The sequence below is a fragment of the Athene noctua genome, chromosome 5 (assembly GCF_965140245.1).
Source record: "Athene noctua chromosome 5, bAthNoc1.hap1.1, whole genome shotgun sequence".
NCBI lineage: Eukaryota > Metazoa > Chordata > Aves > Strigiformes > Strigidae > Athene > Athene noctua.
Genome location: NC_134041.1, coordinates 46,453,719 through 46,476,554, shown reverse-complemented (window position 1 = coordinate 46,476,554; position 22,836 = coordinate 46,453,719). Strand labels below are relative to the sequence as shown.

The following is a 22,836-nucleotide window of genomic DNA, read 5'->3' as shown; positions in this document are numbered from 1 at the left end:
CCTGTAATGGCAGTGAAGCATTGGCTCTGAAAACTTAAGGCTTTTAAGCTTTAATCCTATGACCCTGTAGCTGAGTGACAGGCACTGTCTCTAAAGTCGGCCTGGATGAACCAAAAATGACTCTAAATCTGCTTTACTTTGCTTCCCCATAGAAAGATACAATCTCACATCAGTAGGAGGCAAATTGGAAGAAGACAACAGACCTTTCTCCTTATGCATGTAAGCACTCTATGTTAGTGCAATGACTTATTGGGGCATGATTTTTCCTTTTCATTCTGCCAGGCAAAGTCTGTGGGGATTTAATCCTACAGGCAACAACCATCATATGGAAAAGATCATCTGATGATGAAGTTATTGGTATAATATGTATGCTGCCAATTAGAAAAAGAAACTCGCTGATTTCTTACAGTTTCTTCTCTGCCTGAAGTTGATTGCAGCCCTTTATGTTAACTCCATGGGATAGGCAAGATCAGAGCAGTGGAACTAAGCCTTGGATGCCCAAGAAGCTGGCATGGTGAAAGGGAAAAGCAGCATGTGTGGGAGGGAGATTTGCTGCCATCCTCCTTAGATTGTCTGACTGTGTCCGAGCCACGTTAGGACTGCCTTGTCTCAGGGGATGCTTAAATGAGCAAACCTCTTGAAGCTAGGAGAACTGGACATTTGCTGGCTGCAGAGGCAGCTGCCTAGAGTCTGGTATCTTGTGCTGTCAGTATGTCATCCTTTACGAGTTATGCAGGCTTGAGCTTATTTAGAGTAGTGGAAGTCTTTAAACTATCATATTCAAGCAGCAGAAGTTTTTCTGTTTGCAGCTAACTCGCTCCCTCTGCATGAGGTAAGTTGTGCAGTTGGCATACCCATGTCTTCTATGGCATGTGGTAAGATCAAGTCACATGTGATATTGAAAATCTGCTATTTACCTTTAAACAAGCATAGCCCTTAAGCCCAACATAACGGATAGCTGAGTAGTTCTCACTTGCTATGGTTGCCTCATTTGCTTTGACTGTCCAGGAGCATAAAGAAGTTGGTTCAGTCCCACCCCAAACTGCTGGGGACAGGTCCTCTTAGGGATTCGATTGTTTGACTCTCAGATCTTGTAGTGACATCCTTGTGCTTGAGTATGTAAATAACTCCCTTTCATCCCTGCCTTGTTGTTAACATCCAGCTGTTGTTTGTAATCATATTGAAATGCACTTGCACAGCAGAAAGGATGACTGACCTCTGGTGTTTTCTAATTATAACAGTGCCTGGTAGCATCATTATGATTGTTTATTAGTGCAACAAATAGAAACCCTTTTAAAGTAAGAACTTACAACTGACATAAATATCTACTGCTGGTGATACTTGACATGACAGATCTGAGCTGCGGAGCTGTCTGTATTTTACATTTACTGAATATGAAGAAATTTTTTTGATTGTTTTTTGACTGTAGGACAGGATGGGAAATGGCGGGAGGGAAGAATGTGACTTAGTCAAAAATATTTCCTCATTTTTCCTGCTGGGATGTTTGCTAAGAAATTGTTTGGATTTTGAGGAAAAATGAGCTGCACAGTCTTGGGAAAATGTTTTCTTTTTCCACAGCACAGACCATGGCAGTGCAAATGTCTTCAGTAAGGCCTTGGCTGATGTACTTTAAGAGCAGTGATTATAACTCTTTGTTTGAGGGGGAGGCTGGCCCAAGTACCCTTTATCAACTCCTCATCGTCTCCCTGAGCTTCTGGGTAGTCCCTTTTCATGGTACTCCTGTCTCTTGGGCCCACAACAATACTGTCTTTCACATCAGTTTTGCTTTATCTCCTGTGCTCCCAAGAGCATCCATGTCAAGTGCAATTTTGGTAAAGACATCACTACAATGTGGCCAGCCTCTCACTTGGAATCTGTTTTCCAGCTGCCTCTCTTAAACTTGGTAAGCCTTGTTCCGGAGGTGAGTGTCCCTGGTAGGGAGCTGGGGGAAGAAGAGCCAAACCTCTGATTAGATAGGAAATTAGCTACCCTGTCCTGTCGTCTTCCTGGTTTTGGTTTTTGGATCTGTGTCCCCCTCTCCAACTTCCCCTTGAAAAGCCAGTTTTGTGGGGAAAGGATGTGTCAGAAGGGACAGATGTTGATACTTCCTAAATCACTTCAGGCAAGCCAGAAAACCATCAGAACAAAAGGCATTTTGGGAGCTGCTATTCTGGGCCAGCTTTTTATCATTTTAAGGCAACTACGGTGAATTGCTGATCTCCACATACCTTGTTTTTTCACAATATGCCATCTCTAAAGTAAATGAGAAGAGTGTGGTAAACACATTTTGCGCCTCCTCTTCCCCTTCCCCCCCCCCCCCCCCATCCGATTTACTTGCCAATGATTTGAATAAATTTCACACTCATGAATTACAAGTACTAGTGAGAGCAAGTATTTTTGGCCTTAGGCTTTCACTGTATCCTTCTACATCTCTTCCACCACCCACATAGTACTAGCCTAAGAGTGCTAGGATGGAGCTGGACCTGTGAGAACTTCTGCAGCTTCTCTCTCTGCGCTATCTCAGTGCAATGATGTTTTGTGCTGGTTTTACACAGTTTGTGAGGAGGGGAAGAGTGTGGCTAACAGCACTGTTGTGGTTGGAAATGAGACTGCTGGCAAAGATAGGTGTCTGAACACATGTTCTCTCACCTAAGTTAATTGCATTTGAAAATCTTGTATTAACTGAGAAACCACTGCTGGACTCCCTTTTCTGTAAGCAAGAATACCTGCCGTGGCCAGACTTCAGTTCATTGTAAGATGTGGGACCTGACACAGGTCAGCTGTCAATTGAGAGGAGTTGGTGTCTGAACAAAAGTATCTACTTTGTTCCTTAGGTAGCACTGATTACTATGTATGTATATTTAAAAATGGTTGTGTCTATCTGTCTTCTCCCTTTGCTGTCTGGCTTTTATTTTTTTGCCTCCCTTTATAAGGTAACCACATCATCTACATGACACCTCTCATACTCTCCAACTGTCTGTAAGCAATATTCTTGATTGTTTCAAAACATAATCTGTTGGTATTTTGCCTTTGCATTTATCTTTGTTGTGGTTAGATCGCAGCCAGTGCTGTGATTTTCTTACAACCAGGTATAATTGCTTGGAATGTTCCAAAGCAGATTTTTATTCAGCTTCAGACATACCTATTGGAACCAGGTTTTATTTGTTTGTATTTTGTCTGCTATTATTCTGCCAGATTTGCCTTTTGGTAGGAAAAGAATATTCAGGAAAACCATTATCCTCCCTTCTGTCCCAAGAAAAAAATTCTTTATAAAACACAAGGCAAAGCTAATGGGTAGTGGTTGTTTGACATGAAATGTGTACAGTTAATGGGAAGAAAAAGCCATGGCAGCTTGTCATTTGCAGTCTATTTATGCATGTAACTAAATCTGATTTATTTGGGGCTCGAGCCAAGGAATTAAACCGTAAGATTCCCACTGACATAGGATTTTTGTTTGTGTGCACTCAATGATTGAGAATTTCATGACTTTTGTCTGAGCTTGCAGGCCAAACATTGGTGTGAATTTTGAGTTTTTATGAGGCATAGTAGGACTGAACCTTTTCATCTCAAATGGAGAGAAGATGAATAGACTCCTGTCACAGCTCAAGAGTTGTAACTCCCTGCACCTTGTTAAGAGTATTGTACTGTGACTGGGATTGAGTGCCCTGCTTTGCTCTCCATGTCGTGCTGAAGAGGACTGGGATACTGAGAGCAGGTCTTCCAGCCCTGATGCTGCTCAGAGCAGCTCTGGAGCTTTACAGGAAGATCTGAAATGGTTGAATACCGTCTGAGCATGGCTTCTGAATTTCGCTTTGTGCTCTTTTGTTGGTTGGGGATGTAGCAAGAGCTGTAGCACCAGGTGGACAAGATTTGTGGATCAGATGGATTACTGCAGAAACAAAGGGCAGCCTTTGAGGCATGACTTACAGAAGCCTGTAATGTTGCTGCAGACTTTGTCAGTAGTTTTACAGGAGAAAAGCTATCTATAAAATCAATGGTTTTGGTCATGAAACCTTTTGGATTCAAGTACTTAGGGTCCTGTGCTCAGGGTGCTGGCCTAGGGGGAAAATCTGTTTTTCAGTCACTTCTCTTCATCCTCCCTTCCCCATTCCAGCACTTGTCTTGTCCATTAATGTTATAAGTACTCTGAAGGAAGGACTGTCTCAGAATGGTTGTCTCTGCCAGTGTTTCTAATTGCCTCTGGAGCAGATAATATAAACTAGTCCTTCCTTGCCTGGATGAATCACCCAGTCAAGGTCCCTTCCATGCTCGCAAGAAGCATTGTTTGGGAGAGGAGGATTGTCACTTTGAATGCTCGGCTAGCTCAGAAGGGAGCAGAGGGGTGGATGAACACACGAGTGCATCTGAAACCAAAACAAGCTAGATGCCCCGGGGTTTGCTTTTATTGCTGAGCTGTTGTTCGCCATGTGCAAGAATTCTGTTGTCTCCAGTGTGGTTGGGGCCACAAAGCTCTCCAAATAACAACAACAAAGTGCCATGTTTCTGAGCGATGGGCTGTATACAGGACCACCACTAGCTCAAGTGGATGTAGACTTAAAGGAACCTGAAAACTCAATGGGTGTTGTACTTCCCTGACACCATACGCAAACTGAACCCAGCATCAGTCATAATGGGTCTTCTTCCTCCAGGATCTCTTGAATTGCTGCCTTCAGCTAACCTGTAACAGAGGCAAATGCATGTGGCAGGGCAATAGGACAAGGGGCAGCTCTGTGACTTCAAGTGGTTTCACTTTCCCACCTTCAGCAGGGAGGAAAGGCTCTGGGTCCTGCTGCCCTCTCACTGTGTACATGTGGTAATAAAAATATTTACAGTTTGGGTAGTGCTAGAGTTTTAATTTTCACTGCTAAGCTGCAGGTCTGATGTATTTTGCACGAGGTTGATTTGTGTAGGCTTCTGGCAGTGAGTTTAGCTGTAGCTGTGAATCACATACGCCCTAGAACAAACACCTGACGATTTACCCTCCTGGTTTTTGCCTGCTGAAGTAACAGTGCTGAGAGTGGCATTCCATATTCCAGGGTTGTGCTGCTTGATTTGTCCGGGCTCCAGGTTCCACCACTTCTGGGAGCCTGTTAGGAAAGGAGTAGTTTCCAGTCCATCTCATGCTTTGTTGTCTTCACTAACAGTAGTGAAATACTTAAGACTGAGGTAGGCATGACTCTGATATGCTCACTGTTTTTATAGTGACATAGAACTCAGTCAAGCTAGAAGGAGTCACTCCAAAATAATCAGGAGCAGAATCAAGCCTTGCAATCACATCACTTCCTTCCACCCCCAGAAATACTCACTGACCTCCTGTTTTCCCCTCCCATCAAGCGATAGCAATGTGAAATTCAGGAAAACAGCAGCAGCAGGAGCTGCAGCAGCAGCTGCTCCTCCGAGCCAAGTCCCGATGAGGCCGGGAGCACATTCTTTCCTATGTTGTGGTTTGCTGACTCTTCGCTTTGTCTCATGTGTAATGGGAACAGAGCTTGTGGAGCAGGGAGCATGCTCGCAACAAATGACTCCTGTGGGGTTTTTTTTCACACAGAATCACACAGAATCATCTAGGTTGGAAAGGACCGTGGAGATCATCTAGTCCAACTGTTCGCCTAGCACAGTTCCCACCTACAGCATATCCTTAAGCTCCAAATCGACCCTACTCTTGAACACCTCCAGGGATGGGGACTCCACCACCTCCCTGGGCAGCCCATTCCAACGCCCAACAACCCCTTCTGTAAAGAAATGCTTCCTAATACCCAGTCTAAACCTTCCCTGGCCCAACTTGAGGCCGTTCCCTCTTGTCCTATTGCTTATTACTTGGTTAAAGAGGCTCATCCCCAGCTCTCTGCAACCTCCTTTCAGGTAGCTGTAGAGGGCGATGAGGTCTCCCCTCAGCCTCCTCTTCTCCAGACTAAACACCCCCAGTTCCCTCAGCCGCTCCTCATATGACCTGTGCTCCAGACCCTGCACCAGCTTCGTTGCCCTTCTCTGGACACGCTCAAGTCATTCGATGTCCTTTTTGTAGTGAGGGGCCCAAAACTGAACACAGGAATCGAGGTGCGGCCTCACCAGTGCCGAGTACAGGGGCAAGATCCCTTCCCTGTCCCTCCTGGCCACGCTATTGCTGACACAAGCCAGGATGCCATTGGCCTTCTTGGCCCCCTGGGCACACTGCTGGCTCCTGTTCAGCTGGCTGTCAATCAGCACCCCCAGGTCCCTCTCTGACTGGCAGCTCTCCAGCCACTCCTCCCCAAGCCTGTAGCGCTGCTGGGGGTTGTTGTGGCCCAAGGGCAGCCGCCGGGATTTGGCCTTATGGAAACTCCTCCATTTGGCCTCAGCCCATGGCTCCAGCCTGTCCAGGTCTCTCTGCAGAGCCTCCCCACCCTCGAGCAGATCAACACTCCCACCCAACTCGGTGTCATCTGCAAACTGACTGAGGGTGCACTTGATCCCCTCGTCTAGATCATCAATAAAGATGTTAAACAGGAGTGGCCCCAAAACCGAGCCCTGGGGGCACCACTCGTGACCGGCTGCCAACTGGATTTAACTCCATTTACCACAACTCTTTGGGCCCAGTTGTCCAGCCAGTTTTTTACACAGCGAAGTGTGCGATTGTCCAGACCTCGAGCAGTCATTTTTGCCAGGAGAATGCTGTGGGAAACAGTGTCAAAAGCCTTGCTAATGTCAAGGTAGACAACATCCACAGCCTTTCCCTCATCCAATAAGCAGGTCGCCCTGTCATAGAAGATCAGGTTTGTGAAGCAGGACCTGCCTTTCACAAACCCATGCTGACTGGGCCTGAGCATCTGGTTGTCCCTCATGTGTTGTATGATGGTGTTTAGGATGAGCTGCTCCATCAGCTTCCTGGGCACCAAAGTCAAGCTGACAGGCCTGTAATTTCCTGGATCATCCTTCCAACCCTTCTTATAGATGGGCGTCACATTGGCCAATTTCCAATCAGTCAGGACCTCCCCGGTCAGCCAGGACTGCTGGTAAATGATGGAAAGTGGCCTGGCGAGCACCCCAGCCAGCTCCTTCAGCACCCTCGGGTCTGTCCCATCTGGTCCCATACACTTGTGTACATCTATGTGATGCAGCAGGTCACTGACTGTCTCCTGGATTGCAGGGGGGTTGTTCTCCCCGTCTCTGTCTTCTGGCTGTGGAGGCTGGATTTCATCAATACAACTAACCTTGTTATTAAAGACTGAGGCAAAGAAGGCATTAAGCACCTCAGCCTTCTCTCATCACTTGTTACCATATTTCCTCTTGCATCTAGCAGGGGATGGAGACTCTCCCTGGACTTTCTTTTGCTACTGACATAGAAACTTTTCTTGTTATCCTTGATTGCAGAGGCCAAATTAATTTCCAGCTGGGCTTTAGCCCTCCTGATTTCCACCCTGCATAGCCTCACAGCCTCTCTGTAATCACTGTGTGTGGCTAGCCCCTTCTTCCAAAGGCTGTAAACTCTCCCTTTCTCCCTGAGTTGCAGCCAAAGCTCCCTGTTCAGCCAGGGTGGTCTTCTCTGGCATCGGCTTCTCTTAGATCACCTGGGGACCGCCTGCTCCTGAGCCATTAACACTTCCTTCTTAAAGAGCACCCAGCCTTCCTGGGCCCCTATACCCTTCAGGAGAGTCTCCCAGGGGATCCTTTCAAGCAGGTGCCTAAACAAGACAAAGTCAGCCCTTCTGAAGTCCAGGATGTCAGTCCTGCTTAGCTCTCTCCTGACCTCTCTAAGAATAGGGAACTCTATTATTTCATGATTGCTGCGCCCTAGTCGGCCTCCAACCTCCACATCGTCCACCAGCCCTTCTCTGTTCACGAAGAGGAGATCCAGCAGGGCACCTGCTCTAGTCGGTTCACTCACCAGGTGCCTCAGGAAGTTGTCTCCCACACATTCTAGGAATCTCCGGGACTGGTCTCGTTCTGCCATGTTGCATTTCCAGCAGATGTCTGGGAAGTTAAAGTTGCCCACAAGAACAAGGGCAAGCGATTGTGAGATTTCACCTAAGTGCCTATAAAATATCTCGTCCATCTCTCTGTCCTGGTTGGGTGGCCTGTAGTAGACTCCTACTGCAACATCTGCCCTGTTGGCCTTCCCCCTGATTCTAATGCAAAGACACTACCCTGTCTTCACTACACCTGTGCTCGAAGCAATCATAACAGTCCCTAACATACAGCACCACCCCACCACCTCTCCTTCCCTGCCTGTCCTTCCTAAAGAGCTTGTAACCATCAACTGGCACACTCCAGTCATGGGGGACATCCCACCATGTTTCTGTAATAGCAACAACATTGTAATTTTCCTGTTTCATCACAGCTACAAGCTCCTCCTGTTTGTTACCCATGCTGTGTGCATTGGTATACATGCACTTCAGATGGGCCGATGTTTTGCCCCCTTCCCCCTTCAAATCTAGTTTAAAGCTCTGCCAATGAGCCCAGCTAACTCCTGCCCCAAGATCCCCTTCCCTCTCTGGGACAGGTGCATCCTGTCTAATATCAAAAGGTCTGGTGCCCCATATATCAACCCATGATTGAAGAATCCAAAGCCCTGATCGTAACACCAGTCTTGGAGCCACCCATTCATCTGCTGAATTCTCCTGTAATCTTCCTCATCCATCCCCTCAACCAAAGGGATGGAGGAGAACACAATTTGTGCCCCCGACCCCTTAAGCAGTTTTCCCAAGAACCTGAAGTCTCTCTTCATTGCTTTAGGCCTTCTCCTGGTGATGTCATCACTACCTACCTGAAAAACCAGGAGAGGATAGTAGTCCTTCGGTCTCACTAGGGTAGGGAGTGTTGCTGTGAGGTCCTTGATACGGACCCCAGGGAGGCAGCAGACTTGCCTATGAAGCGGGTCTGGTCTGCACATGGGGCCTTCGACACCCCTTAGAGTGGAGTCATCCACTACAATGACTCTTCTGGGGTTCTTTTCAGAGCTGGTTTTAATACCTGGACTGAAGTGACCTGGCCTCAGTGGACCTTGGTCTTCTTCATTTGTCTCATTTTCTTCCTCCTTCTCTTCTTTGTTCAAAAGTTCCAGGGCCCCAAATCTATTGTGAAGGGGCACCATGGAGGGTGAGGGAGGTGGGGAGAGGATTTTCCTGCCTCCCCAAGCAGGTACCTGTTTCCAGCCTCCCTCGTCTCTTAGTGCCCCTCCTTCTGCCTGATAGCAAGAGGGTGAGGGATTACCTGCCTCGTTTGGAGCTTCCATTAGTTCCTGTTGCTTCAGGGGTGCTAGGGTGTTACTCCACCAGTCAATTTCCCGTTCACACTCCCTAATACTTCTTAATCTCTCAACCTCTTCTTTGAGTTCTGCCACCAGGCTGAGCAGGTCACCCAGCCGATCGCAGCGCACACAGGTGCTGTCCCTCCTGCCCTCCGGCAGGACCGACAGGCTCAGGCACTCCCTGCAGCCCGAGACCTGAACCTCTGCATGTTTGCGTGGCAGCTCTGTCTGGGTCACCACATTCTTTCTGGCGGTGGTTTTGATGCAAGTGGAGACCATGGTTCGGTCTACTCGTGGAGGACCGTAAAAGGGCTAGCTTGGATAAGTTCAGGTTGAGGCCTATTTCTCATACTAGTTGCGTAGGTGTGAACCTGGGGAAATTCTGTTGTTTCTCTGGACACGCTCCAGGTTCACCCCAGTGGTGTCAGCATCAGAAACAGACCCTGAAATACTTTCTGTAGTGCTCTGGCTACCCACAAGCAGCCAGAGCATTTTCCTCCACCATAAGAATTATGTAACCTCCATGGGCTGAAACCTCACCATCCCTCTTGACTCTGAAAGGCACACAAACTGTTTGTAAGCTGTGGGTCGCTATCAAAGAGGTCTTTGGTTTGTGGGGCTTGGTGCTGTGCCGAGAACATCAGGCTCACTGGACTTCTTCAGAGGAGAAAGTGCAGGAAGGAAGCCCCAGGGCTCAGCTGGGTGATGGCAGCCATTCTGATTGATGTGAGAAATTGAACCCGGCCGCTGATGACTGAAAGCAGAAAATCTCTAAGATGTGAGCCAGAAAGATAGGTCTGGCTTTAACATAGTCTTTCTTTGCAGACAGCAACAGTGTTGGCTTGAGCAATCTACTGGTACAAACCTCCACAGCAGGATGCATAGAATTCTCGGGCTGTATCACTTCCTCATGGCTTCTCCTAGTTAGTGGTGAGGGTCAATGAGTGTGTGTTGCACACCCAGTGCTTTTTCTGCACAGCACTGATCTTTTCCGTGCTTCGTTTATTCTTTCCTCATTATTCAGAAGTCTTCACAGTTCCTCTGAAATCATACAGTAATGTATTATCATATGGTGGCCACAAGGAATCTGTTTGTGGTTATTTACTGATGGCACTTTGGGACAACATGCCAACTCTGTCAAGGCTCCTATTAGCATGGGTATTCGAATTAACAGTTTGCTCTTAGTTACTGGAAGCTTCTAAGTGAAGCAACAAAAGCACTGAAACTGCTGTAAAAATCATGCTGTGTGGATGTCAAAGAGTAACCTGTAGTGTAAAGCATCACTGAAAGACCCTGTGCTTTCTCTGGGCTTGGTAAATGTGGAGTTAAAAATGAGTATGGCTTTCAAGCATTGGCCATGGTCGGAAAGGAGCTTAGAGTATGCTTGGAACCTCTCACCTGACATAGGGGAAGTCAATGCAAAAACCTCCTAATCTGATCCAGCCATGAAGAGCAGCAAGCTAGTTTACGCTGGCAGCAAAAGTGATTCTGCAGTGTGAAAGATAAGATCCCAAAAGCAGTGAAATGCCTCAGTGTATTGGGTCTGGCTGAACTGGAATCGGTTTTCCCCTATAGCAGCCCTCACGGTGCTGTGGTTTATGCTGGGAGCTGCAGGGTGTTGATAGCACCCTGGTGTTGTGGCTGCTGCTGAGCAGTGCTTACACAGCACCAAGGCTCTTTCTGATATTTTCCCCAGTGGGACGGGGTGGGCAAGATCTTGGGAGGGGACACAGCCAGGACAGCTGACCCAAACCGACCAAAGGGATATTCCATACCATATGACGTCTGCTCAGTATAAAGCTGGGAGAAAGGAGGAAGGGGGTGGGGTCACCCTTGGTCCTCCGAGGCAACTACTACGCGTATTGGAGCCCTGCTTCCTGAGAAGGCCCGACATCGCCTCTTCATGGGAAGTAGAGAATAAATCTGTTTGCTTTTGCTTCCGCGCGCGGACTTTTGCTTTGCTTTGCTTATATTAAAACTGCTTTTGTTTCACCCACAAGGGTTAGTTTATCTTCTTTCCCCTCTTTACCCTGTTGAGAAAACAAAGGGAAGGGGGGGGGGGGAAGTGATAGAGCGACTTGGTGGATACCTGGCATTTAGCCAGAGTCAAACCATCACAGTCTATTCTGGCGCCCAACGTGGGGCAAAACAACAGCAGTTTTATATTAAATGTGCTGTAGCTATAGTAGTTATTAAGCAACAAGCTCTTGTGCTGGTCACGGGCTTGTTTATTGCGCTGCTTATCTTTATTTTGTTAAGCTCGGGAACATGCTGCAAGGAATCGGGAACATCATGAGTGGTTTTATTTTGCAGGCTCCCGAGGTACTTAGTCATCCTTATGTTAGTTCATTGATACTCTTTATTAATGCTGTTCGCCTGTTGTGGGTTGTGTGGAGCTCGGTATGCTCTTGGTGTAAGAGAACGCAAATTTTGAGTGAATCGGTGCCAAAATGTGCTCTGAGGCGGCCTGTTCCTGGGTGGCAGGGAGAGTGGAAGGAGTTGGGCAGATTCCTAGGACGGTTATCACCTCCTGTAGCCTGGGATCTCACCCCTGAACAGGCAAGCAACCCCACAAAATTGACACATCACCTGATAGAGGGGTGCCTTGCCTATCCCAATGAGAATCAACAACTTCTAGCACTTTACTGGGGCCTGGCCTGTGCTTATCGAGCTGCAGTTCAGCACTCTCAAAGGGCTGTGGTTGACATGGGAACTCAAACAATAACAACAACAGAGATTGCCCCAGTAGTAAAAAAGAAACAATGGACAAGGAGAACAACAGGCCCATACCCTCGATTAATAAGGGAGGAGAAAGAGGAGGAAGAAGCTGGTCCTTCAGCAAAGGTATCAGAAGAGGGAATAACAGAACTGAAACAGGAGGCAGAAACTACCCGGTCCCTGACGTCATCAGAACTGCGAGATCTGCGGAAAGACTACTGCCGCCAGCCGGGTGAGCGGATCGCTGCCTGGCTGCTGCGATGCTGGGATAACGGGGCAGATGCTCAACAGCTGGAAGGTAAGGAAGCCCAACAGCTGGGTTCCCTTGCTAGAAATCGAGGAATTGAAAGGGGCATTGGAAAGGAGACAGCAATTTGCAGTCTGTGGAGACGGCTCCTTTCAAGTGTTAAAGCAAGGTATCCTTTTAAGGAAGATCTTATGGACCACACCCCAGGGAAGTGGGCTACTGCAGATGAAGGTGTCCAGTACCTGAGAGAATTAGCAGTGATGGAAGTCATCTATGGTGATCCAGATAATGATGAAGCCCCTAAAAATCCAGAGGATGTCCCATGCACACGGGCCATGTGGAGGAAGGTGATTAAAGGTGCGCCATCCTCGTATTCTGCCGGCTTGGCCGCAATGTACTACCCAGAAATGGATGCAGGAGAAGGACTAAGATGTACGCCAACTGTGGAGGCAGTCTCTTCCTGGCTTCAGAACTTTGAAGAGAGTCTTGGTACCTCCTCATCTCTACGGGCGAGTGCCCTGGATGTTAGGAGCTCCCCAAGAAATCATTTCTCTTCTGTCCCAGTCAGGGGGAAAGGAAAGCCAAGGCGCATGACACGTGGCGAACTCTGCTTCTTCCTGCGCGACCAGGGGGAGGACATGAGGAAGTGGGATGGTCAACCCACCTTTAAGTTGGAAGCACGTGTACATGAATTGCGAGGAAAGACCCCTGCCAACAAGAAGACATCTAAGAAGGTTGCTAATGTAGCTGGTGTAAAACCACAAGGAAGTAACCAGCGATCTCCCAGATACAGAAAGACTGAGATCACCTCCCTTGATCCTGAAGAAGGAACCTCTGGCCTGGCACGGCAAGAGTCAGACAGTGAGTACTCCGACCAAGAACAGGAATAGAGGGCCCCTGCCTCCAGCCAGGAGGAGGAAAGGGATGATCGGGTGTATTGGACAGTGTGGATTCGATGGCCTGGCACATCAAATCCACAGAAGTACCAGGCTTTAATTGACACCGGGGCACAATGTACACTAATGCCGTCAAGTTATAGAGGGGCAGAACCTATCTGGATCTCAGGAGTGACAGGGGGCTGTCAAGAACTATCAGTATTGGAGGCCGAGGTTAGCTTGACTGGGGACAAGTGGGAAAAACATCCCATTGTAACTGGCCCAGAAGCCCCTTGCATCTTGGGCATTGACTATCTCAAGAGGGGATACTTCAAAGACCCAAAAGGATACCGATGGGCTTTTGGTGTGGCCAGTGTGAATACAGAAAAGGTAAAACAGTTGTCTAATCTGCCCGGCCTCTCAGAAGATCCTTTTGTTGTGGGACTGTTGCAAGTTGAAGAACAACAGGTGCCAATTGCTATGAGGACCGTGCACCGACGGCAGTATCGTACAAACCGAGACTCTCTGGCTCCCATCCAAGAATTGATTCGTCAACTGGAGAACCAAGGTGTCATCAGTAAGACACATTCGCCTTTTAATAGCCCAATATGGCCAGTGCGAAAGTCTGACGGAGGGTGGAGGTTAACAGTAGACTATCGTGGCCTGAATGAAGTGACGCCACCACTGAGTGCTGCTGTACCAGATATGTTAGAGCTCCAGTATGAACTGGAGTCAAAGGCAGCCAAGTGGTACGCCACAATTGACATTGCCAATGCATTCTTTTCAATTCCTTTGGCAGAAGAGTGCAGGCCACAGTTTGCTTTCACGTGGAGGGGTGTCCAGTATACCTGGAATCGACTGCCCCAGGGGTGGAAGCACAGCCCCACTATTTGTCATGGACTAATTCAAACTGCACTGGAAAAGGGTGATGCCCCTGAACATCTACAATACATTGATGACATCATTGTGTGGGGCAATGAGGCAGAAGAAGTGTTCAAGAAAGGACAAAGAGTAATTGAGATTCTTCTGAGAGCTGGGTTTGCCATAAAGAAAAGCAAGGTCAAGGGACCAGCACGAGAAATTCAGTTCTTGGGAATAAAATGGCAAGATGGACGCCGTCATGTGCCATTGGATGTTGTCAACAAGATAGCAACTATGTCTCCACCGACCAACAAGAAGGAAACACAAGCTTTCCTAGGACTTGTGGGATTTTGGAGGATGCATATTCCAGGTTACAGTCAGCTTGTGAGCCCTCTCTATCAAGTGACCCGAAAGAAGAACAATTTTCAGTGGGGTCCTGAGCAGCAACAAGCCTTTGAGCACATCAAACAAGAGATAGCTCGAGCGGTAGCTCTTGGGCCTGTTCGGACAGGACCAGCTGTGCAAAATATACTTTACACATCAACTGGGGAGCACGGACTCACATGGAGCCTCTGGCAGAAGATACCAGGTGAAACTCGAGGTCGACCATTAGGATTTTGGAGCCGGGGATATCGAGGATCAGAAGCCCACTACACTCCGACTGAAAAGGAGATACTGGCAGCATATGAGGGGATTCGAGCTGCTTCAGAAGTTGTTGGTACAGAAGCACAGCTCCTCTTGGCACCACGGCTGCCTGTATTACATTGGATGTTCAAAGGAAACATCCCTTCCACACACCATGCAACCAGTGCTACCTGGAGTAAATGGGTCGCGTTAATCACTCAACGGGCTCGACTGGGGAAACCCAACCATCCAGGGATCCTGGAAGAGATCATGGACTGGCCAGAAGGTAGAGATTTTGGAGTGCGGCCTGAGGAGGTGGCTCGTGCCCAAGAGGCACCGCCATATAACGAGTTACCAGAAGATGAGAGGCGTTATGCTCTCTTTACTGATGGATCCTGTCGTGTGGTAGGAAGCCATCGGAAGTGGAAAGCTGCTGTGTGGAGTCCCACAAGACAAGTCGTTGAGGCCACTGAAGGAGAAGGAGAGTCAAGTCAGTTCGCAGAAGTAAAAGCGATCCAACTTGCCCTAAAGATTGCTGAACGGGAAAAGTGGCCAGTATTATATCTCTACACGGACTCCTGGATGGTGGCTAACGCCCTGTGGGGGTGGCTACAGGAGTGGAAGAAGACCAATTGGCAGCGCAGAGGTAAACCCATCTGGGCTGCTGCATTGTGGCAGGACATCGCTGCCCGAGTGGAAAACGTGGCTCTAAAGGTGCGTCATGTAGATGCTCATGTGCCCAAAAGGCGTGCCACTGAAGAACACCAAAACAATGAGCAAGCAGACAAAGCTGCCAAAATTGAAGTAGCTCGGCTGGACCTGGACTGGGAGCGTAAGGGTGAGCTGTTTGTAGCTCGATGGGCCCATGAAACATCAGGGCATCTTGGCAGAGATGCAACGTACAGATGGGCTCGTGATCGAGGGGTGGACCTGACCATGGAGGCCATCTCACAGGTCACTCACGAATGTGAAACATGTGCTGCAATCAAGCGAGCCACACGAGTAAAGTCTCCCTGGAACAGAGGGCGATGGCTGAGTTTTCAATACGGTGAGGCCTGGCAGATTGACTATATTGGACCACTGCCACGAACACGCCAAGGCAAGCGCTACATACTCACCATGGTAGAAGCAACTACGGGTTGGCTAGAAACATACCCTGTAAATCATGCCACTGCCCGAAATACCATCTTGGGTCTTGAAAGGCAAATTTTATGGCGACATGGTACTCCTGAAAGAATCGAGTCAGACAACGGGACCCATTTTCGAAATAATCTTATAAACTCCTGGGCAAAGAAACATGGCATTGAGTGGGTGTATCACATCCCTTATTACCCACAAGCGTCTGGAAAGATTGAAAGATATAATGGACTGTTGAAGACTATGTTGAGAGCATTGGACAATGGGGGATGGAAGCATTGGGATATAAATTTAGCAGAAGCCACTTGGCTAATTAATACCAGAGGATCTGTTAACCGTCCTGGGCCTGCCCAAACAAACCCCCTTCATACTGTGGGAGGAGATAAGGTCCCTGTAGTACACACAGGGAGGTGGCTGGGGAAGGCAGTGTGGATTGCTCCTCCCTTGGGAAAAGGCAAGCCCACTCGTGGGATTGTCTTTGCCCAGGGACCTGGATGTACTTGGTGGGTAATGCGGGAGGATGGGACTACTCAGTGTGTGCCTCAAGAACATTTAACCTTGGGGGGAAAGTAATCTGTGGGATGAGTTGTATGTTGCAGGAAGTGATGGAGGAAGTAGGAACGATGAAGAGTGAACCAGACACGTGCAATGACGACCCAAACCTAGCCGGTGCTGGAGTCCAACGGTCAAGCATACTTCTGTCCTGAGCATCTATCTTGACAGATGGAAGCCAAGACACTGAACATCTGAAGAAGTGAAGAAAGCTTATGGAATAGATAAATGAATATTATGTGGGACCTGGGCATTACGTAAATGGTATGGAATAAGGGGTGGAGACTGTATTGGGTCTGGCTGAACTGGAATCGGTTTTCCCCTATAGCAGCCCTCACGGTGCTGTGGTTTATGCTGGGAGCTGCAGGGTGTTGATAGCACCCTGGTGTTGTGGCTGCTGCTGAGCAGTGCTTACACAGCACCAAGGCTCTTTCTGATATTTTCCCCAGTGGGACGGGGTGGGCAAGATCTTGGGAGGGGACACAGCCAGGACAGCTGACCCAAACCGACCAAAGGGATATTCCATACCATATGACGTCTGCTCAGTATAAAGCTGGGAGAAAGGAGGAAGGGGGTGGGGTCACCCTTGGTCCTCCGAGGCAACTACTACGCGTATTGGAGCCCTGCTTCCTGAGAAGGCCCGACATCGCCTCTTCATGGGAAGTAGAGAATAAATCTGTTTGCTTTTGCTTCCGCGCGCGGACTTTTGCTTTGCTTTGCTTATATTAAAACTGCTTTTGTTTCACCCACAAGGGTTAGTTTATCTTCTTTCCCCTCTTTACCCTGTTGAGAAAACAAAGGGAAGGGGGGGGGGGGAAGTGATAGAGCGACTTGGTGGATACCTGGCATTTAGCCAGAGTCAAACCATCACACTCAGTATTTTCAGTAGTGTTGGGCAGCTTCTATTTGTCGGTACTGGGAGTAATACTTGACAGCATTTGGCAATTTAGTGTATAGTTTAGCAAACACTTTGTTGTAGTAATTTTTTGTTTAGTCTGTCATTAAAATTGCTGTTGCTGGTGGTGTGGGATCAGGCCTCTGCGGTAACAGATGAAACTATCAAGACAAACCCCCAAAGCCTTCAAAACTTACATATATATGAAATGGCAAATAAAAATACTTTGCAAACAGGGATATTTAGAGGTGAGCTTTTGTGCAAGGGAGGGAAAATCAGGTTCTTCTATAAGACAGGTCACCCCCACTGGTGTTCATGAGGGGTTTGACATGACCAGCATTGGTGACATTTGGGCATCAATTGCAGCAGGAGATGACACATCTGGGCTTGGAGGAGTGTGGTGAGGAAAATGATTAAGTGCTGACCACTTCTCTGGTACTCTTTATATGGGATTTTGAAACAGTAACATTTTCTTGCTAGTATTTCTGTCTGGCTTTGACACTTCCCAGTTGATAGAATGGGTCGCTTTGACACTTCCCAGCTGATAAACAACATGTGGGTGCTGAATTCCTCCTAGGGGAGAAGGAGACACCCTGCCCTGCTGCAGTACTGCTGCTGAACCAGCGTTCTAGCTCAGTGGTGTAGAGCCAGGTACTCTTGAGAGCACAGTAGGCTTCCTGTGAGGACTAGCCCATGACAGAGACCTCCCTAGCTTTTCAGAAGTGGACATCGATAGACTTATTACAGCTATAATAATTCCTAGTCTCACTGGCTGTACCCTTTCCACGAAGGTGTGTTTTGTTGTGGTCAGAGCACATGAAAGTGCACAGTATTAAGGTTATCTGTGCATTTTCACTTTAAAAGTCTTCATGTTTTTCCGCATTAATGGCTTATGATTTTCTTGAATTTTCAGTGTCTAGGCTGTTTTACCAAGCTGTTCTTTGCCTGATGGGTAGATTAAAAAATAGAAAGAAAGAAAAATAAAAGTAATTCCAACAGTCCTAAGAAGGTACTGGAAGTGATGATTTGTTGCTGTTATAAAGAACATTTGTTGCTACTTTCTTTTTTAGATTGCATCAGTGCCTCTGCAGCTGGCAGTAGAAATTTGATACCTCATCCAAAATAGGTCAGTCTTTTCCAAATAAGAAACTGTGGCCATTCTGTGCAGGGAAATGACTCCATTGGAAATTGCAGGAATTGTATTTAAGTGGGATGGCAAGCTCAGAATGAAACTGAAAGTGTCAAATCCAGGGGGGGAAGAATTAAAAAAGAAAAAAAAAAGCTGAGAGCTGAGGTTTATGAAAAGCACGTCCTGCTTGACAAATCTGATCTCCTTCTATGACAGGGCAACCTGCTTATTGGATGAGGGAAAGGCTGTGGATGTTGTTTACCTTGACTTCAGTAAGGTAGATACTTAGGTAGACAACAAGGTTTGACACCGTTTCCCACAACATCGTTCTGGTGAAACTGGCTGCTTGCAGCTTGGATGGGCACACGCTTTGCTGGGCAAAAAGCTGGCAGGATGACCGGGCCCAAAGAGTTGTGGTGAACAGAGTTAAATCCAATTGACGGCTGGTCACGAGTGGTGTCCCCCAGGGCTCGGTTTTGGGGCCACTCCTGTTTAACATCTTCATTGATGATCTAGACGAGGGGATCGAGTGCACCCTCAGTCAGTTTGCAGATGACACCGAGTTGGGTGGGAGTGTTGATGTGCTCGAGGGCAGGGAGGCTCTGCAGAGAGACCTGGACAGGCTGGAGCCATGGGCTGAGGCCAACTGGAGGAGTTTCAATAGGGCCAAATGCCGGGGGCTGCCCTTGGGCCACAACAACCCCCAGCAGCGCTACAGGCTTGGGGAGGAGTGGCTGGAGAGCTGCCAGTCAGAGAGGGACCTGGGAGTGTTGATTGACAGCCGGCTGAACTGGAGCCAGCAGTGTGCCCAGGGGGCCAAGAAGGCCAATGGCATCCTGGCTTGTGTCAGCAATAGGGTGGCCAGGAGGGACAGGGAAGGGATCTTACCCCTGTACTCGGCACTGGTGAGGCCGCACCTCGATTCCTGTGTTCAGTTTTGGGCCCCTCGCTACAAAAAGGACATTGAATGACTTGAGCGTGTCTAGAGAAGGGCAACGAAGCTGGTGCAGGGTCTGGAGCACAGGTCATATGAGGAGCGGCTGAGGGAACTGGGGGTGTTTAGTCTGGAGAAGAGGAGGCTGAGGGGAGACCTCATCGCCCTCTACAGCTACCTGAAAGGAGGCTGCAGAGAGCTGGGGATGAGCCTCTTTAACCAAGTAATAAGCGATAGGACAAGAGGGAACAGCCTCAAGTTGGGCCAGGGAAGGTTTAGACTGGGTATTAGGAAGCATTTCTTTACAGAAGGGGTTGTTGGGCGTTGGAATGGGCTGCCCAGGGAGGTGGTGGAGTCCCCATCCCTGGAGGTGTTTAAGAGTCGGGTTGACATAGCGCTGAGGGATATGGTGTAGTTGGGAACTGTCAGTGTTAGGTTAGTGGTTGGACTAGATGATCTTCAAGGTCTTTTCCAACCTAGATGATTCTGTGATTCTGTAAATGTATTTTGCATAGATTCAAGGAAAATAAAGGAAAATGAGCTCAGTTAATGGTAAGGGCTCATTTGCTAATAGTGCCAGAACCTTTCATTGGTGCTGTTCACAAATATATAAACATGTTGTAGCATAGCACATATAAATCAGAGATTGCAAAGGATCCAGACCCTTGGTTTGAGCAGTCCCGGATCTTTGTTGCCCTTGCTCAGTGCCTGGCAATTTCTTCACTCTGATAACCAGTTTGTTCTGCAAATGAATTGCCAGTTCTCCAGAAGAGCAGCATGAAAGCACGCGTTTACATGAGCAAGCTTATTATAGTTTATGTACTTAAGGGGTCTCCTTTCAATCCTTGTTCCTTGATCTTTGCTTTTCTCCTCCACTCCACTAGCAGTGTTGGAGGGCAGGCAGTGACATATTATATTGCACACATGGGCTTCTGTATGCTGATCTGTACCTGACATACAGGGACAGGAATGACTGGCTTAGGGTCACTTGGAAACTCCATAGTAGAACTGAGAATTATAATACGGGATAATTTTCTCACTGGTTTTATACATTTACTCAGAAAAATGTCTAACATCAGTTAGAGGAAAGCTACTGCTTTACAGTAGTTAAATTTCAGAAATTTTCTAGTTCAGCATGTAAGTCCCCGCAATCCTTCTGTATGTGCTGTGTTATATTTATCTTGCTAAGACACCTGATAGAGGAGTTTGCCTGGCAAGGAGAGAAAATGAGCTGACACCACAGTCCCATGTTTTGTAGCCTTTTGATGGCTTAAAAGTGTATGGCAGAGATCCACATGGTAGAAATCACTTATCATTTACTGTTGAGTTGCTGCGTGCAATGCTCTGTTTGAGGCCTGAGTCCCACCAGACTGTGGAGGTCCCTGAGAATGTAAAACTAATCAGAAAAAAGCCAGGGAGTTTTATGTATTGGGAATGGCAGCACAAATGTGTAAATTAGTGCATGTAACAAAGTGCCCAAGTTTTCACAAGAAATTTGTAATGGAACCAGGGATTGACTGTCCAGAATGCCCAGCAAATTAGTTACGAGTACTGCCTTTCCCTTCTGAATTACTTCAAAAGATTTCTCTTTTGAAACAAACAGTAATTCATGCAAACATTCTCCCACGCATTCTGGGAGAATAAAGGATCAGTCAAGACTTTCTCTGTGGCGGCAAGGGCAGAGCGGTGCTCTAGGAAAGTAAATAATCTGCTGGTAGATGATTTAGTGAAGTCAAATAAAATTAAACCAGAATAAAATATTTATATTTTATGTTATAAAAGGAAAAAAGCAGATGGAAGACTTACTGAACTTGTTTCAAAATGGTATGGTAAACCACTTCAGACCTATTTCTACTTCTCTTTGAGTCGGTGGGTTTTAGCGTGATGGTTCCTGTTATGGCTTCCAACACAGCTGCTGTAGAAGCTTCAACAGAGTTAGCTGCCTTGTCTCCATAGACCTCTATGTAATTTGTGTCCGTAACCACCTTTGGACTAGACCAGGCTTAAAATTCATACCAGAACAAGGAATTCCGCTGTGAGGTAAGATTAATGTAATAAATTATGTTTTGTTCACAGGTCTGGAAGTGTCAGAAATCATTGGACTGAGATTTACTCTTTTGTGGAAAGCCTAGCTGAGAAGTTCATAAGGTAGAGTTTTCTTAAGATTATAATTTTAATTTGCTATATATAAAATCTATTTTTTCATTCACTGCTTCTTAGCAAATTGAAATCTGCTGAAGTAATGTGTGTGTGTGATATGCAACTGGCTTGTTCTTCTGTTTCAGTCCGATGTTGCGGATGTCTTTCATTGTTTTTTCTTCACGAGGCACTACAGTCATGAAACTAACAGAAAACAGGCAAGTACTCCCCACAGCTTTCATCCAGAAATACCCTCCATCCCTCCTCTCAAGCAGTAAGCGGCCCCAGAACCAGAATTTGGAGGTCTGTCTCAGTTCTTCGTGTGGCGCCAACCGAAATCCTGTCCACCATTCCCAACTGAAAGAGGGAATAGAAGGCCTTTGGGTCTCCCGTTACCATTTTGTTTTCAGACTTATATGAGAAAGGCAGCACTGGGCTGTCTGTTCTTTACCACAGTATTTCAGGGAGAAACTGCATATTCAGTCAAGAATTCATGCACATCCTCACTAACCCAAACTACCCAAATAAGGGCAGTTTTTCTATAAGAGGTCTCAGACCCTGAGCTGATGAGTGAAAGACTATATGGAAGACCCACAGTGTCCTTCAAAGTGACCCAAAGCCCTGAACATTACACCAGCAGCCAGTGGTAGCCAGTGTTCGGAGCACCACCTTGCCAGGCTGTTGCACCCTTCTCCTGGGCTGCCTTCAAACAGCACCCATGGTTTGCCACAGAGGCAGTTTGCAAAGCCAAGCGACAGGCTTCTTAAGAGAAAGAGAGTCTGAGGCTAGAGTGAAATTCTTGTTGCCACCTTCACAACCAAATCCTCTCTTAAAAAAACAAAACAAAACAAAACAAAACCAAAAAACCCCCAAAGCACCACCACCAACAACAAAGAAAACCCAAAACCCAAAAAGCCCACAAAACCAGAAAATCCCCACCCCAAAAACCAAAACAAAAAATCCACATAACTTTGGATTATGCACAGAAATCCCTGTCATGGAGGTGTTTCTAAGTATTTTCTTTCATTTCAGCTTAAAGCTCTTGCTTTTGCTACTGCTTTTGTCTGTGTGAGGTCCTCTGTTGTACAGTGCACCCTATAAATAAAGGGGACTCTGGAGCAGTCTTGAAAGACAACACCGTCCTCTCTATTTTGTAGTCCAGGGCCTCATCCAAAGCCAGAAATCCCACAAGGGTCTTGCATTTCTGCTGGCTCCACTGAGATTTGGCTCAGGTCTCCATTTTGTACCTTGCTGACAGAGCTCAAACTTGCTGACTTCTCCCAGGTGGATTTGCTCTTTGCAAGGTGGAAAGTAGACGGGAACCCTGTGGCAGCCTGTTGAAGATGGTATTAGAATATTTGCTCTCCTAAACTCCTGTTCTCTGTATTGATCACCGTGTGTGCCTTTTCAGATATTTTATACTTTGAAAGGGTTAAAATGTACTTTTTGCTCTAAGGACATCCCCAGGCCCAGCTCCTGATTTTACCTTTGTCCCAGAC

General features: G+C 47.2%; 1 protein-coding gene across 3 annotated transcripts in view; it reads left to right on the top strand.

The window, feature by feature from the left end:
* The window catches only part of ANTXRL (ANTXR like), a 76,929-nt gene that overhangs the window by 6,261 nt on the left and 47,832 nt on the right, over positions 1 to 22,836 (top strand). For all 3 annotated transcript variants that reach the window (XM_074907371.1, XM_074907370.1, XM_074907369.1), the window contains exons 2-3: positions 21,275 to 21,346; positions 21,484 to 21,555. In XM_074907371.1, the coding sequence (XP_074763472.1) occupies positions 21,488 to 21,555 (68 nt within the window). In that variant the 5' untranslated portion in view covers positions 21,275 to 21,346; positions 21,484 to 21,487. The remainder of the gene's footprint in view (positions 1 to 21,274; positions 21,347 to 21,483; positions 21,556 to 22,836) is intronic.